Genomic DNA, 16,405 nt, shown 5'->3' on the forward strand with positions numbered 1-16,405 from the left:
GTTGTGTTACCTGTCCATGAAAAGAGGGAAAGGTCCTTTTTGGATGTGCTGTTTGAAGTCCAGTGAAGTGGTCTTGTTGGTTTGTGGCTCCTGTTGATCATCTGCTGGTCAGACCTTGTGTCATGGCCAGTTGTGCTGAAGTTCTTAGGCAGGCTCTCGCGTCGCTGCCTTTGGAAGGTTTTAGCAGTCTGCCCCAGGCATGCCTGTTGGAAGTTGAGGAGCTTGTGTACGGAGGAAGTCTTCCTGGCTGGGAGGGTAGGAGCAGTACCTACTCCTCCAAGAACGGTCAGCAGAGGAAAAATGGAGGAGAGGGGAAACTCTGCCTTTTATTGGACTTGTGACCTCATGGGTCATGGGGCACACAGTGACCAACAGTGGTTGAGAGTTGTCTCCGCAAGCAGTTTTGCCACCTATGTTTGAAGATGAAGCACCCTGGGAGACTGAGTTCTGGAAGCTCTCCTTTGTCTTCAGACCAACGGTCAGGCTTTTGGGTACACATGTAGGCCCAACTATGGTTCACAGATACTAGGTCCCAACACTTAAAATCACAGCACCCCCTGGTGGCAACAGGAAATGTCTTGTTTTTTGCATGTCTTGTTTTTTTGAAAGTCTTACACTTTGATGTACTACTCCTTGTCCATTGACCACAACTATACAATATTCTGAGAAGGGCCTCAAGGCATGGATGATAAAGCCTTATGGAAACCGTGAGTTTTCCTCGAACACCATAATGGGGAGTGGTGTAACATTTCAACAAGTCGCCGTGACAAGTGAAATTGCTATAACTTCAGTGTACATTGTTCAATCTCCCTCAAAGTACGTGTGGAACAACAGTACCCTGCCTAAGTACATTCTTTTTAAGGAATGGGTGCGGCAAAATAGCTAAATAGCGCACCCTACAGAGTAGGGCTGCAACTAACAACTATTTTAATAGTCGACTAGTCACTGACTATTGAAACGATTCGTCGACTAATCGAATAATTATTATTTTTTCTTAAATTTAGCATGAAGTTGCTTTAATTATGTGGCAAATGATAATTAACACAAGAAAGATGGGTACTTCAATGAAAAATGCATCTTTTATTCAACTTTGCTGCTGATTCATACAAAAAGTAAATAAAAATGTCCTATCTAAAACCAATTAGGCACAGTGCTCAGTCAGTATAGATATAAATCCATAAATAAATAAACCTCTGTCCATTTTTTAAAGACAGGCAAATGTGTTTTATAAAAAATAAATAATTAATTAAAATTAAGTAAACATTTTTTCCTGTAAACCAAGGACAGGGACATTAGCAGCAGTAAAACAGTAAATAAAACAAATATTAAGCGCGTTTTGTGAAGTACATTCAGTGGTCAACTGTACAGTCTGTTGCAAAAGAACTTTACAATTCAAGTTGTAAACATGGACTGTGTGATACAACCTGGACACAAACCTGTCATGGTGGACAGACCAGGTTTAAAATGTGGCTCAGGCTATGTCATTCAGTTTATTCATACTAAGAAAAGTCAGCATATCCACATGCTCTCGTGTGAGGCTTGCTCTCTTCTGTGAGCAGATATTTCCTGCTGCTGAGAAGATTCGCTCTGCCGGGGTGGATGTTGCAGGAATGCACAGAAGAGATCTTGCTAGGTTTGACAGTGTGGGAAAACGCCCCTCATTTTCTCTCCACCAGCTGAGAGGGTCATCCTTTTTGGCTATTGGTGCCTCTGTGAAGAACATCTGAACTTCCCTCCTTACCATTTGGATTTTTTTGTCCTCCTGGGTTTCCTCCTCTTCGTCACTCAGACTGTCAGTGTCAGACTGAAGAAGGTTATCCAGCGCTGACTTTGCCCCTGGGACATTACCCCTCCTCTTCTGCTCTAGCTCAGGGTCATCATATATCCCAGTCTCGGCCTTTGCTTCTTTTATGGCAAGAACCTCAACTGTACTTTGCACCCTTGTGCCATCTTCAGGTGAGATAAACTTCATCTTTCTGAATCTTGGATCAATGGCAGCTGTAAGAACAAGTGGGTTGTCTCTCTCTGCAGACACAGTGTTAAGATTCTCCCATCTCTCACTTATTCCTTTTCCTGCAATGGCTAGAAAGGCTTTTCCTGAGCTCGTCTCAAACTGGGTTTGCTGTATGGACCGTTGCAGCCCTTTGACCAGCTGTGGAAGACATGAAGCAGTAGCATACTCCTATCCACTGAGGAAAACGGTAGCACATTTAAAAGCCCCCAACCCTTGCACCAGCTCTTCAAGTAGCACCCACTGCTCTGGTTTCAGGTCAAAGTAGTGCTTGCCTCTTGGTGTTACCTCAGGGTCAGAGAGAGTTGCAGTGACTGGCCAGCGCTGCTCCAGGAGTCTCTCCACCATGTAATAAGTACTATTCCATCGTGTACTGACGTCCTGGATCAGCTTGTGCTCTGCGGTGTTCATTTGCTGCTGCTTCTTCTTCAGTTTTGAATTTGCCAGCTCACTTCTCCTAAAGTGCTCCACTAAGCTTCTTGCAGCACCAGTAGCTTTGTTGATGCTGGGCTCTTTGAGGGCACTGTTGACGACAAGTTGGAGGGTGTGCCCAGCACAGCGGACTGAAGACCAACCATGTTTTTCTTCCAGGAGTTGAGCTGCCGCCACCATGTTAGACCTGTTGTCGTGTACTATTGCTTTAATTTTGCTAGGCAAGATGTCAAATTTCTCTATCACCTCTTCCATCCATATCATGATGTTCGCAGCAGTATGCCTCTCCTCCAGAGGTAGAGTGGCGAGGTTCAAAGTCTTCATTTGCCAGTCTTTGGTGATGAAGTGACACGAAACTCCAAGATATGCCTCTGTGTATTTTAAACAATTACCTTCAGAAACGTTGTACTGTATTTCTGCTCCATCAAGTGGGTGAAATGGGTTCTGGATGGCAGGATGTAGTCTGGGTTGAACTGGTCTATCATCTGTTGAAACCCGGCACCATCGACCACGGAAAGCGGCCTCATATCATAGATCAGCATCTGCAATACTGACTCAGTGAGGGCAGTCGCCCGTTGCGGGGTGCACATCTGCCTCTTTTGCAGAAAGGGGTCCATGGTGGCCCTCTTCTTCGGACTGCATGCATTTGATTTAAAATACGGTTGTCAGGCGTAACGTTAAAGCTCTCTTTTAAAGTGAAAAAAATGCTTATAAAATGTAAGATGTACAAAAATAAAACGTGTATTGGCTTGAATGTTACTTGAATCTTACCGAGGCGAGTCAGACTCCGTTTCGTTCAACTGCCCGACGTGCTTTCTCTTTAAATGCTCGTGCATTTAAAAATGCTCCCAAACTTTAGACGTTTTGGTACGCGTAGCTACTGTGTTGGACGCCGCCATTTCTGTGTACGTGATGCTATGTGTGACTCTCGGCAGAGAGTGTAATTAAATGAGATGCCTCACTCTGTTGGAAAAACACGTCTGGCAAATATAGTCGACAATGAATTCCATTGTCGACTATTTCAATTATCGACTTTTGTCGACAACGTCGACGAATCGTTGCATCCCTACCACAGAGCAGCCCCGGTACCACGACTGATCGACATTTACAAAAATCAGTAGGTACATGTGATTACAGAAAAAACCTGTTAGCCATTGAATTAAGTGTCATCCTAACTCCATGGAGATTAAAACTACCTCAAATAGTTACTGTACGGTCTGACCATGGCATTGTGTCAAAGTTTGATGACTCGCCAAAAAAGTGGGATTTATTATAACTCCTCTGTGCATTGTCCAATCACCCCAAACCTCTTTCACATGAATACAGTCCAGCCCTGATCAGATCCATATGTCAATATTGGCTCATCATCACAGGGCCACCTGCTGGTGACAGGAAGTGACATTTTTTATTATTTAATGTACTGCTCCTGGCTGCTTTACAATATACAGCTCAAATGAGCTTAGACAAGCTACAAAAATATGGTTGGAATTTCCTCAAACTGTGTAAACATTGAGGTGCAGCAAAGGTTGATCCTTCATCAAAGGGGACAAAGTTGTAATCTACTTTGTTGTTCTTCTTCTAGGGTTCCTCATCCAACATCAACATTTTCACTCTATTAAAGGGTTATTTGCTATTTAAACGGTTATTTACCCTCCCCCTTCTTCGGTTTATTGGCAGATTTGTCTTTGTTTCGTTTATCCTACAGTCCTATGGATCAAAGATTTTTGGTCAAGGTTTATGATGTCACAGCTCTTTGGATCAAAGATTTCTAGGTCAAGGTCTATAATGTCACAGCTCTTTGGATCAAAGATTTCTAGGTCAAGGTCTATGAGGTCACAACTCTTTGGATCAAAGATTTCTAGGTCAAGGTCTATGAGGTCAAAGCTCTTTGATTCACAATTATTTATCTCCGTGATGTCGATAATCTTAAAGCTCTGAAACACAAATGTCATTAACCCTAAAATGATGGAAACACCCAATGAACGCCGCTTGGCGGGACAATTCTGCGATGCTATCCTGCAAGTTGAAGATGTTCAGTTCCCAATCCACAGAATCATCCTCTGTGATTGCGGCCCTTTCTTCCAGTAAGCTAGTTATCTGACCATAGTGGGGAGAATAGCAATCTTATTGATTAAATGTTTATATTTTAACCACAATAATAATTTCCCTTTCCAGTTTGTCCCTTCTGCTTGAGAAGGGCTAAGAGTAGCCTTTATTATTTTTTGTCCGTGTGAAAAAGGTTAAGTATCTTTTTTAAATCCTCTGCTTTGTCTCCTTTCTAATTATCAGAGCTCTTTTTCAACACCAGGTGACCACAGAAAAGGTTTTCCACATAACCCATGTGTCTCCTGACATTATGCAGATCATCATTGATTTTGCATATACCGACTCTCTTGCTGTTACGAAGGACAATGTGCAGGAGTTGATAGTCACAGCTGATATGTTCAACATAACGAGCATCATAGAAGCATGTTCCAAATTTATCTGTGAGCACCTTTGCCCACAGAACTGCATCTGCATCTGGCAATTCACAGATATCTACCCCTTCTCCGACCTGCGGCGCAAGGCCTTCCACTACATCATGAGGCACTTTGAGGGGGTGGTTAACTGTGAAGAATACCTGCAGCTCTCTTTGCAGGAGCTCACAGAAATTCTTGGCAAAGATGAAGTCAACGTGAGGAATGAGAGGACTTTGTTTGACGTCATCCTGCGCTGGATCACACACATACCCAAAGAACGAGAACAACACATGGCTGTGCTTCTGTCAAAGGTAATATATTTTTAAGCCACAAGTCTAGATTTACTGGACATCTCCAGCATGTCTCCTAGGTGCTTTAACACCTGGAGCTTGGTTCATTTAGGAAAAACGCTCTTGCTTTTAGTTCTGATTCAGTTTCAGTTGACATGCACCTATTATCAACAAGTTCTGTTCCCTTGTCCCTTTGTAGGTGCGACTGGGCAGGACAAGCATTGAGTACATAGAAAACAATGTGATGACCAATGAGCTGGTGAAGTTCAACCCTGAGTGCCTGGAAATAGTCAACCGTTCCTTCAAAATATTGTGGTCCTTCACCACACACATACACAAACCCTTTAAGTCATGTTTGAGAGACACTCCCGCCCGTCCTCGTCTGCCTGATTCCATCATCATGGTCTCTGGAGGCAAGAATTTCAGTACTGTCTCTTGCGGTATTGAGATGTACGATCCCCTTGTGGATCGCTGGATCATCAGCAGAGACAAGCTGAAGGATCCTCGGGCCCATCACGGGACCGTCTTCCTTGATGGTTATGTCTACTTTGTTGGAGGCTCCGACCTTTTGGAGATCTTAAACAGCGTGGTCAGGTTGGACCTGAGGACACACACCTGGCAAGAGGTGATGTACATGCACTACCGACGTAGCCGCGTGAGCGTAACCAAGCTTAATGGGTTCATCTATGCCTTTGGAGGCACTGATGGTTATATATGGCTCAACACTGCAGAGCGCTACTGCCCCAAAAGCAACCAGTGGACACTTATTGCACCCATGATCCTGGGAAGGAGGAGTGCAAGCTGCGCAGCACTGGATGGCAAGGTTTGTTATGTATGGAAATAATAATAAGTAATAATATTCATATAATCCTGAATTATTTGTGTAGGAAAACACAGTTTAGCAGTTAAAACCAAGAAAAGACCAGGGTATTCACTGCTGCTCCATCTATTTCAGATATATGTTTGTGGTGGTTTGATCAGGCATTATAGCACGAAGACGGCTGAATGTTATGATCCAGAGACCGACCAGTGGACAATGATCGGCCGTATGAACATCAGTCGAAGACAACACAGAGTTGTTGCATATAAAAACCAAATCTTTGCAGTAAGTAGACGTAGCACTGCTGACATCAACCCATAACTCAAACAGACTTGACTGACAGTGCTACACCAACAGGGACTTGTATTTATAGTCAGAGTTATATCCTAACCACAGCCGCATGTTCCTTTTTTCATTAGTTTAAATTATTTAATGATATTGCTTGGTCATTTAGTGGTGCAAATGTAACCGCAAAATGTGGTGTATCTGAACGTCTGCACAAAATTCCATCCGATCGCTGATGAGATACAGTGTGCCCGAGAGAAAAGAGACAAAAATCTGGACATTCTTATCCACCAGTCAAACTAATCTAATCGCCTTACAATTTATTCTTCTGAACTATTCACAGAGCAGCCTTAGAATTGAGCTTTAGATCATTTTTTATCACAAGAGTAAGACAACTATTCATAACACACAAATGTGTGTCACTTTGAACCATTGAATATTTGTGTCACTTTGAACCATTGTATATTTGTACAGACAAAGACATAGCAGTGTAAACAAAATAAGTTTGTTTACAATGATTACACAAACTTCTTTTGTGTAAACAGAAACAAGTATCTGGCTCAACCCTACTATATTCTGTGCATTCTGTGTAATGTATATTTTTTTTATCCATTCAAAGCATTGACACAAATCTTTTCCTCCTCCAGGTCGGTGGCATAAGGGGTGTACACCCTCTACAAAGCATTGAGACCTATGAGCCCCAGACCGACACCTGGATCTTGCTGTGCCCCATGATGATCTCACGAAGGAACTTTTGCCTTGAGGTGATAGACGACAAGTTCTATGTCGTTGGGGGCTCCAATGTCAGGAAAAGAAGTTATCACGCAGAAGTCTATGATCCCGAAACCGACATTTGGAGTTCCATCTCTGACTCAAAGACGTCCTACGACGGCATGAGCTCTTGTGTTGTATCCGGAATCCCCAACATGGTTGACTTTGCTTTCCCTCGAGACTCTCTGCCACTTTTCGAAAAGTCAGAGAAGGTGTGACTAATACATCTTTTGACACGTTAAATATAGTCTATGGTGCATATTATACCTGTTAAAATTCATGTCTCACAGACGGTTGATCTGAGAAGTTTGGAGCCACTGCAGGAAGATGCTTTAGACACAAATATTTTTTACAAATAGCCTCCATACTGTCCCTGGTTTTGGGATGTCATAAGACAGTCTCCCCTTCTGAAGAAGATAAAAACGAAAAATAGGCAATCTGTTACAATACTTAAGTGTAACAGTTTGTGTGTGTCTCAACAGCTGTCCCATCACTTTAATACCAAATAAAATCACAAGATGGACTCCATGACAACTGCTCAAAATTGAAGCCAAAGTGTCTTATTGCCACCTGGTGACTGGCTGCAAGGTGTATGTTTTTCTTCTTCTCATTTAATAGGGCCTGAGCCCCAACAGTGCGAAGGCCCTATTGCTTTTTCTTTTGATTATTCAGTAAAATGTATTGCATTTTTTCAAGGTGCATTACCTCCATCCACTGTGTGTTTTAATATCCTACTTCTTCTTCTTCCCCATTCTGTACTATTAATCTTATCACCCTTGATATTTGATAGCTTCTCCTTCTTCTTTGTTTGGTGTAGTGGTGAGTGGCCTCTATCTCCCTCATCCAACATCATCCCTCTATTAAAGGGTTATTTACCTTCCCTCTTCTTCTTCCTTGTTCGTTTTATTGGTAGATTTTTCTTTGTTTCGTTTATCCCACAGTCCCTTCGATCAAATGATTCCAGGTCCAGATCTATGATGTCACAGCTCTTTGATTCACAATTATTTTATCTCAGTGATAATCTTAAAGCTCTGAAACACAAATTCATTAACCCCAAAATGATGGAAACACCTAATGAACAATGCTTGGTGGGAAAATTCTGCGATGCTATCTTGCAAATTGAGGATGTTCCGTTCCCAATCCACAGAATCACCCTCTGTGATTGCAGCCCTTACTTCCAGTAAGCTGATTACCTGACCTTAGTGGGGAGAATAGTAATCTCATTGATCAATGTTTAAATTTCTGCACTACAACTACTACTATTAAAATTAACCACAATAATAATAATTTCCCTTTGTCTGTTCTGCTTGAGAAGGGCTAAGAGTAGTCTTCATTATTTTTGTGAAAAGGTTAAATATCTTTTTTAAATCCTCTGCTTTGTCTCCTCTAATCATCAGAGCTCTTTTTAGACACCAGATGACCACAGACAAGGTTTTCCACATAACCCATGTGTCTCCTGACATTATGCAGATCATCATTGATTTTGCATACACTGACTCTCTTGCTGCCACGAAGGACAATGTGCAGGAGTTGATAGTCACAGCTTATATGTTCAACATAATGAGCATCATAGAAGCATGTTCCAAATTTATCTGTGAGCACCTTTGCCCACAGAACTGCATCTGCATCTGGCAATTCACAGATATCTACCCCTTCTCCGAGCTGTGATGCAAGGCCTTCCACTACATCATGAAGCACTTTGAGGGAGTGGTTAACTGTGAAGAATACCTGCAGCTCTCTTTGCAGGAGCTCACAGAAATTCTTGGCAAAGATGAAGTCAACGTAAGGAATGCGAGGACTTTGTTTGACGTCACCCTGCGCTGGATCACACACATACCCAAAGAACGAGAACAACACATGGCTGTGCTTCTGTCAAAGGTAATATATTTTTAAGCCACAAGTCTAGATTTACTGAAACAAAATGAGCAGTTCAAATGGCATTAAAAAAATAAATAACTGCATCTTCTCATTGCAAACTTAGCTTAGCGATTAGCATGAGCTGAGCACAAACAATGTCTTTTGTCAAACAATAAACTACGGTATAAAGTGCACAAAAATCATTGGAAAACATAGGAAAGCATCTTATGGCATATTCTAAGCACCGTACCCCAACTTCAACCAAGTTAACGGCACAATAAATGAATGTTTTCTTCTGAGCATGTATCGAACTGCAGGGTAACTGCACCTAACTGCTGCTCCCTCTCTTTCAGATATACATTTGCGCTGGTCTGTGTAGGCGTTAATGGCACGAAGAAGGCTGAATGTTATGATCCAGAGACCAACCAGTGGACAATGAACATCAGTCGAAGTCAACACTGTTGAAATTCATGTCTCAGAGATGGTTGAGAAGTTTGGAGCCTCTGCAGGAAGATGCTTTGGATAAAGATGTTTCATGTTTTTTACAAATAGCCTCCATCCTGTCCCTGGTTTTAGGATGTCATGAGACAGTCTCCCTTCTCAAGAAGATATAAACAAACATAACTATTTTAACACAAGTCTACGGAGCCCGTCTGGTGACATGGGTGGGAAAAAAAAAATTCAAATCAAATCAAATCAAATCAAAGTTTATTGTCACATGCACCAAATAACTTAGCGTCATCAGAGCAGTGAAATTCTTGTGACCTGGCAGGCAACATCTACGCAGTAGACGGGAAATACAAGATAAAATAAAAATAAAAAAATAAAAATATATATATAATAACATATGACATATAACAAAGTAACATATAACATTTAACATAACATTTACCATATTACCTAGTAAATAACATTTAACATAACATTTAATATTAACCTAGTAAATAACATTTAACATAACATTTAACATATAACCTAGTGACATATAACATTTAACATAACATTTAACATACAACATAGTAACATATAACTTTTAACATATAACATAGTACAACAGTTTAAATTTGAATTTAAATGAAGGGCTAGCAGCAGTTTACAGGGTGAAGGAGTGCGGGATATTAAATTAAGTATTAAATTAAATAATATATGTGTAGTAAGTGTAGTTGTATGAATGAGGGAGCAGAATGTACATGGTGATGCGACTGTTCAGTGGGTCAGTGTTGCTGGTTCAGAAGCCTTACGGCCTGGGGGATAAAGCTGTTTGTGAGTCTGGTAGTCCGTGCTCGGATGCTCCGGTAACGTCTTCCAGACGGCAGCAGTGTGAGGATTCCATAGCCTGGGTGGCTGTGGTCCTTTATGATGTTCCGTGCTTTTCTCAGGCATCTTGTGTTGTAGATGCCTTGCACGGAAGGGAGATGGCAGCCGATGATACGCTCCGCTGTCTTCACCACCCTCTGCAGGGCCTTACGATCAGCAGCAGAGCAGCTACCATACCAGGCAGTAATGCAGCCTGAGAGGATGCTCTCAATGGTGCATCTGTAGAAGTTAGTTAAAGTTTTGGCAGACATGCCAAACTTCTTGAGTCTCCTCAGGAAGTACAGGCGTTTTTGGGAAGTTTTGACCGCCGAGTCCGCTTGTCTGGACCAGGTAAGGTCATCCTTGATGAACACACCGAGGAATTTGAAGTCGGAGACTCTCTCCACTACAGCTCCCTCGATGTGTATGGGATCGTGACCCCCCCTCTGCAGCTTCCTGAAGTCCACGATCATCTCCTTGGTCTTGCAGACGTTGAGAGACAGGTTGTTGTCTTGGCACCATGTTACCAAGCCCCTTACCTCATCTCTATAAGCGCTCTCATCGTTGTTAGAGATGAGACCCAGGATGGTAGTGTCGTCCGCAGATTTCAGGATGATGTTAGAACTGTGTGTTGCTACACAGTCCTGCGTGTACAGGGAGTACAGGAGGGGACTGAGTACGCAGTCCTGAGGGGCCCCGGTACTCAGGGTCAGTGAAGAGGAGGTGTGGTTGCCCATTCTCACCACCTGGGGTCTGCTCGTCAGGAAGTCCAGGATCCAGTTACACAGGGGGGTTTTAAGACCCAGGCTCCTGAGCTTGGGGACGAGCTTGGCAGGCACAATCGTGTTGAACGCTGAGCTGTAATCCACAAACAGCATCCTCACATAAGTGTTCGCCTTTTCCAGGTGGGAGAGGGTGGTGTGTGTTGTGAGGGCGATAGCATCATCCGTGGACCTGTTTGTACGGTATGCAAACTGCATGGGGTCAAGGGTGTTCGGAAGGGTCGAGCAGATGTGGGTTTTGACCAGCTGCTCGAAGCACTTCATGATGGTGGAGGTCAGTGCTACAGGGCGATAGTCATTTAAACAGGTGATGGATGGTTTCTTGGGTATGGGGATGATGGTGGCCTGCTTGAAACAGGTGGGGACTGTTGACAGTTGAAGGGAGAGGTTGAATATGGAGGTGAAGACCTCTGCTAGCTGGTCGGCGCACCCCCTGAGGACACGGCCTGGAACTCCATCGGGCCCAGTTGATTTACGAGGCTTCACTCTTTGAAGCTCTCGCCTCACGTCAGCCACGGTCAGGGACAGAGTGCAGTCATCGTCTCGGTCCTCGGCCAGTTTCGCGGATGGAAGGATGTCGGTTGCCTCAAACCGTGCGTAGAAGGTGTTGAGGTCATCAGGTAGAGAGGCGGCGGGCTGATCATCACTGCTATTTCTCCCTTTATAGCCTGTGATGTGTCGCAGGCCACCCCACAAGCGTCGAGGGTCAGAGCTGAGGTAGTTGGATTCCAGCTTGTCCCTGTAATCTCTTTTTCCATCTCTGATAGCCCTCCGCAGGTCCCATCTGGACTTCCTCAAGGCCTCTGGGTCACCGGAGTTAAAGGCAGAGGACCGTGCTCTGAGCTTAGCACGGACATTACCATTTACCCAGGGCTTTTGGTTAGGGAAAGTCCTGACACTGACCCTAGGGACGACATCATCAATGCAGTTGGAGATATATGAAGAGACAGTGTCTGTGTATTCGTTGATGTCCCCATCCGCTGCAACACAGAACATCTGCCAGTCTGTTGTTTCAAAGCAGTCCTGGAGAGTGCTAATGGATTCAGCACTCCAGCGTTGAACTGCCCGAAAAAACGGTTTTTCCTGTTTTAGGCGCTGTCTGTAGGTTGGGATTAGCATAATGGAGGTGTGATCCGACTTCCCAAAAGCGGGGCGGGGGAGGGGTTTGTGGCTGTTCCGTATTTGTGTGTAACAATGGTCAAGAGTCTGGTCACCCCGGGTGGGAAAGTTAATGTGCTGATGATATTTTGGCAAAACTTTCCTCATGTTAGCCCTATTGAAGTCACCAACAACAATAGAGGCTGCCTCAGGGTGTGCATCCTCAAGTCCATTGATAACTCCATATAGATCGTCTAACGCGCACGTTTTGTCTGCCTGCTGAGGAATGTAAACAGCTGTGATGATGACGGAGCTGAATTCACGGGGCAGGTAGAAGGGGCGCACTTTTATCGCCAGCAGCTCCAGGTCTGGCGAGCAGCGTGTAGAAAGCACAACAACATCCGAGCCCCAGCGAGAGTTCACCATGAAGCATACCCCTCCACCTCTGCTCTTACCCGACTCGGGGGTTCTGTCCTGCCGGTAGATGGAAAAACCGGCCGGAGTAACGGCCACGTCAGGCACCATGGGATCCAGCCAGGTCTCCGTGAGCGCCAGCACACAGCAGTTTGCGATGTCCCGCTGAAAGTTAATCCGTGCGTGTAGTTCGTCCATTTTATTGTCCAGGGATTGAACATTTGCGAGCAGAATGCTCGGCAGCGGGGGATTGCAGCATCTCGTCCGAGATCTGCAGAGGATACCGGCGCGCTTCCCTCTCTTCTTTCTTCTCCGTCGGCGTATTGGTAAACATAGCGGCGGTAGAACAAAGGGGCCGCAGCAAGCACTCCGGTAAGTCGAGAAAAACTCAGTATTTAGCGAAGAGCGTATATCCAAAAGTGCGAGTCGATCATACTGTATGAGCGACAGTGCAGTGTGTACAAAAAAACAAACAAGAAAGAGCGAAATAAACATAAAACTGCGTAGTGCGTGCGGAGCCATTGTCAGTGCTACCTTTCTCTACGGCGCACCGAGTCAGAAGTTGCCACGAAGTTGCCACAAATTAATAATGCGTCGAAATGAGATCCTATCCCGTGGCCACGACTTGTTTAATGCGTGGGAACGAGTTGATTATTAGTTGGCCACGAATTAATATTAATTAATAAGACGCATTATGAAATCTATAACTTCCCCGAGGTCAGCATATTGTTTAGCATATTTATTTTCGTTCTTTTTACCACAAACAAACTTTGTGAACTCCTGCACACAGAGACGTATCTCAACTCTCCTTTCGCCCTCCGTTCCACACACACACACATACCGGCACTGCCACACCCACCAATCAACGGCGCGCATACTCAGCATTTTCAACATGCACTTCCCTGATTGGCCGAGAGACAGACAGCCAGTCCAACTGGATAGCAGGGTCGCTACACTATCATTATAATTCATCCCTAGATTACAATAAAACGTAATCAGATCAAACTTGTCCATGTTTGCAGCTGAAGCTACTGATGCCAGAAAGTCAACAGTCTCACTGATGAAATGACAAACATTTCTCGTGGCCACCTGATAATCAACTCGTTCCCACGCATTAAACAAGTTGTGGCCACAGGATAGGATAGGTATCTCTGACCCCATGAACTGCTACAGAACAACTATTATTGATATTATTATTAACAACAATACTTATTAGTAATGAATTATTATAGGAATTGTTGCCACTATCATTAATAATAAATAAACATTTATCATTTTCATTATAACTAGTCAGAGCTGATACCTGATGGTGCACAAGTGTTCTTGGTCTCTCTCGCCTCTCGCCTCTCTCTCCCCCTGTCCACTATCTCTTTCTCTTCTCTACCCTCTTTTCCACCCATCTCCCCTGTCCTCCCCATTTTTCTCTGCTCACCCTAACCGGTTGAGGCAGATGACCGCCCACATTGAGCCTGGTTCTCCCTGTTAATGAGGGAGTTTGTCTTCTTCACAGTCATCAAAGTGCTGCTCATTGTGGGAAATGTTGGGTCTCGCTATATGAATACGATTTTAAGGTCTTGACCTCCTGTAGATTCTAAAGTGCCTTGAGATAATGTATGTTATGATTTGGCGCTATACAAATAAAATTGAATTGGATTAAATATTACTGTGTGTGTGTCTCAATGGCTGTCCCATCACTTTGACGGTGCTCAAAAGTGAAGCAACTGGGTGACTGGCTGCAAGGTGTATTTTTTTCTTCTTCTCCCATTCTCTTCTTCTACTCCCGCTATAGCTTTTCATTTAGGCGAAATTCAGGCAAATTAATTCTATTTTTGATTGCTTGAATGTTCTCGAACATTTGTCAAGTCTTGTACGATTCTGAGGTAATTGGAAATAGTTGTGGCAAAATAGCTCAAAAGTGCATCCTAAAACATAGTAATTCCACCTGCTTTAACCTATCTATATGTAATTCGCTACACTTGTGTATCACTACCACTAATTTGATTGACACATTAGGAAGTTGGCCACTACGCCTAGAGGTTTCATCAGATCGATTTAAAAACTAGTGAGTGTCATCTTAACAACAAGGGGATTAAACTCAAATTGTGAGTTTTCGTCACACAATGTGTGTAGTGTGGCTCGACCAAACGGGTAGTCGGCCATTTTGAACAATTTACTATTTTGTATTTGAACAAACTCCTCCTAGAGCTTTTATTAGATCAACTTTAAATTCCGTGAGTGTCATCTGAACTCCATGCTCAGACAAGCTATAAGAACATGGTCAGGATTGTGACATTTTTTCAAACTGTGTAAACACTGACATTGTTTATCCTTCCTGCGGTGTACAGAACACATGCAACATGGAGCCGTTTTGCCCCATCTCCATCTGCATTTTAGGAAGTTCTTGATACTGATGCATACTTAAGTTATCACTTCTCCAGTAACTTTGGTTTTAATTAGTTATTCCATGCAAAAAATTAAGAAAAGAAAGAATCGTGATTAACAGCTGAGACTGACTCACCATTGGTCGAATCATCTGGCTTTCATCAGGGCTCCATCCCCCAATCACTATTGTTGTGCTAGTTCTAAATGTGCAAGATGGCGATGTCCCTATCTGGGATATTTTGGCTTAATTTCTGGATAGTGGGAAGCAATATGCATCATATATCTTTATATAAATGTGAGAGATAAAATTGATTCATGTTACAGTATTTTATTGTGGCCTATTACAAAAAATCACACAAAGTTCAGTCTCCAACTAGCAAATCCAGTGCTCTAATCCAAGCCCATCAGTGTTCAAATAGCATTTACCATGCTAGCATAGCATAATGAATTACCCCTTTTCCTCTGTCGGTGATCCGAACCTTAAAAACTGGAAAGGGTTTCATTTTGTTTGTTCCAAGATTTATGCAGCTTTTTCAGGGTGAAGTCTGGATTATCTAGACTGAGAGGAATGGCATGACTGAAAAGACATCTGAATTTTTGGGTTGAAGGAGAAATCTTAGAGAATTATATCTTACAACCTGGAGTAATAAAACCAAACAACAACCCTTTTAGGTAAAACCATTAAAACTTTAATCACTTCTCTTCCACTGACATTTAAAAGTGCAGTAATCAGATTGCAGCTGATCGTGAAAGTTCAAGGACAAAAAGGGGCAAAACACTTTTTGATTAACAGCCTGAAATCCAAGAATGAACTCCAGAGGATATTTTTTAAGCAGGTTACACCCGAAAAATAAGTGTCAACATAAATGTGTAAGTTTAGAGATATAACGGAAAAGTCCTGTTTTAAAACAACAACCTGTGTTGAATTTAATGGCTCATCACACACACTCAGTAGACTTACCTGGTTGGGGTCAAGTGGTCAGGTTTTATTTTCTAATTTCTTAGTTTGAGTTTTTTTAGCTTTAAATTCTGTACTTAGCCATTCAATAAAGTTAATCCTCAAAAACCTTATCAGTTTTCCCCCGATCCAATGTTAGGATTTAGGATAAAACACCTGAAGTTCTACAGGCTCTGTTTCACTGGAACGTACTCATGTAAGTGCAATTTTTACTATAATCTTTATCTTTTACTTGGTTTTTCAACCAATCAGTTTGAGATTTCAATAATGACAAGTTGAACCAAACTTTTTAGAAATGTGTGCACTTGAACAAATTTAGTGTGTGATTCATTTTTAAAAGTCTAATGGCTTCCATATTGATTTGGGAATTGTTTTTTCTAAGGACCTTCTGAGCTAAAATTATGGCAGCTTCCTGCTTCTCTCATCGACCTGACAGCATTTCAAGGGTTTTCCACAAATCCTCAATGTACAATCCAACAGTCTCCACACCATCTATCCTGATGGCCAAAGCCCTAGAGGTTGATATATAGGAGCAATATTGCCCTCAGCA

At 42.9% G+C, this 16,405-nt stretch overlaps 1 protein-coding gene and 1 long non-coding RNA gene across 3 annotated transcripts; one reads left to right on the forward strand and one right to left on the reverse strand.

Moving 5' to 3' along the window:
- Nucleotides 1-1,060: 1,060 nt before the first annotated feature.
- On the reverse strand, nt 1,061-4,201 carry LOC109638556 (uncharacterized). Its single transcript, XR_011244106.1, has 2 exons — nt 3,215-4,201; nt 1,061-3,079 (listed from the first exon to the last, which is right to left on the reverse strand). It is a non-coding gene; the product is annotated as an uncharacterized lncRNA (long non-coding RNA).
- A 130-nt stretch (nt 4,202-4,331) lies between these two features.
- LOC109638474 (kelch-like protein 10) lies at nt 4,332-7,612 on the forward strand. 2 transcript variants are annotated; one of them, XM_069531929.1, is made up of 6 exons: nt 4,332-4,527; nt 4,733-5,213; nt 5,392-6,024; nt 6,148-6,297; nt 6,945-7,280; nt 7,551-7,612. In XM_069531929.1, the coding sequence occupies exons 1-6, from the start codon at nt 4,406-4,408 to the stop codon at nt 7,575-7,577; spliced, it is 1,749 nt and encodes a 582-aa protein (XP_069388030.1). In that variant the 5' UTR covers nt 4,332-4,405; the 3' UTR covers nt 7,578-7,612. The 2 variants fall into 2 exon arrangements, with proteins under 2 accessions (XP_069388030.1, XP_019957067.2); XM_020101508.2 differs by having other exon boundaries at nt 5,392-6,015.
- Nucleotides 7,613-16,405: the final 8,793 nt, after the last annotated feature.

Source organism: Paralichthys olivaceus, chromosome 9 (genome assembly GCF_024713975.1).
Source record: "Paralichthys olivaceus isolate ysfri-2021 chromosome 9, ASM2471397v2, whole genome shotgun sequence".
Taxonomy (NCBI): Eukaryota; Metazoa; Chordata; class Actinopteri; order Pleuronectiformes; family Paralichthyidae; genus Paralichthys; species Paralichthys olivaceus.

Excerpts from the sequence above, each read along its gene's own strand:
- LOC109638474 (XM_069531929.1), top strand. The coding sequence starts at position 4,406 with ATGATGGAAACACCCAATGAACGCCGCTTGGCGGGACAATTCTGCGAT. Across the intron at positions 6,298-6,944 it reads ATAAAAACCAAATCTTTGCA|GTCGGTGGCATAAGGGGTGT; the intron begins GTAAGTAGACGT and ends TTCCTCCTCCAG. Across the intron at positions 7,281-7,550 it reads TTTTCGAAAAGTCAGAGAAG|CTGTCCCATCACTTTAATAC; the intron begins GTGTGACTAATA and ends GTGTCTCAACAG.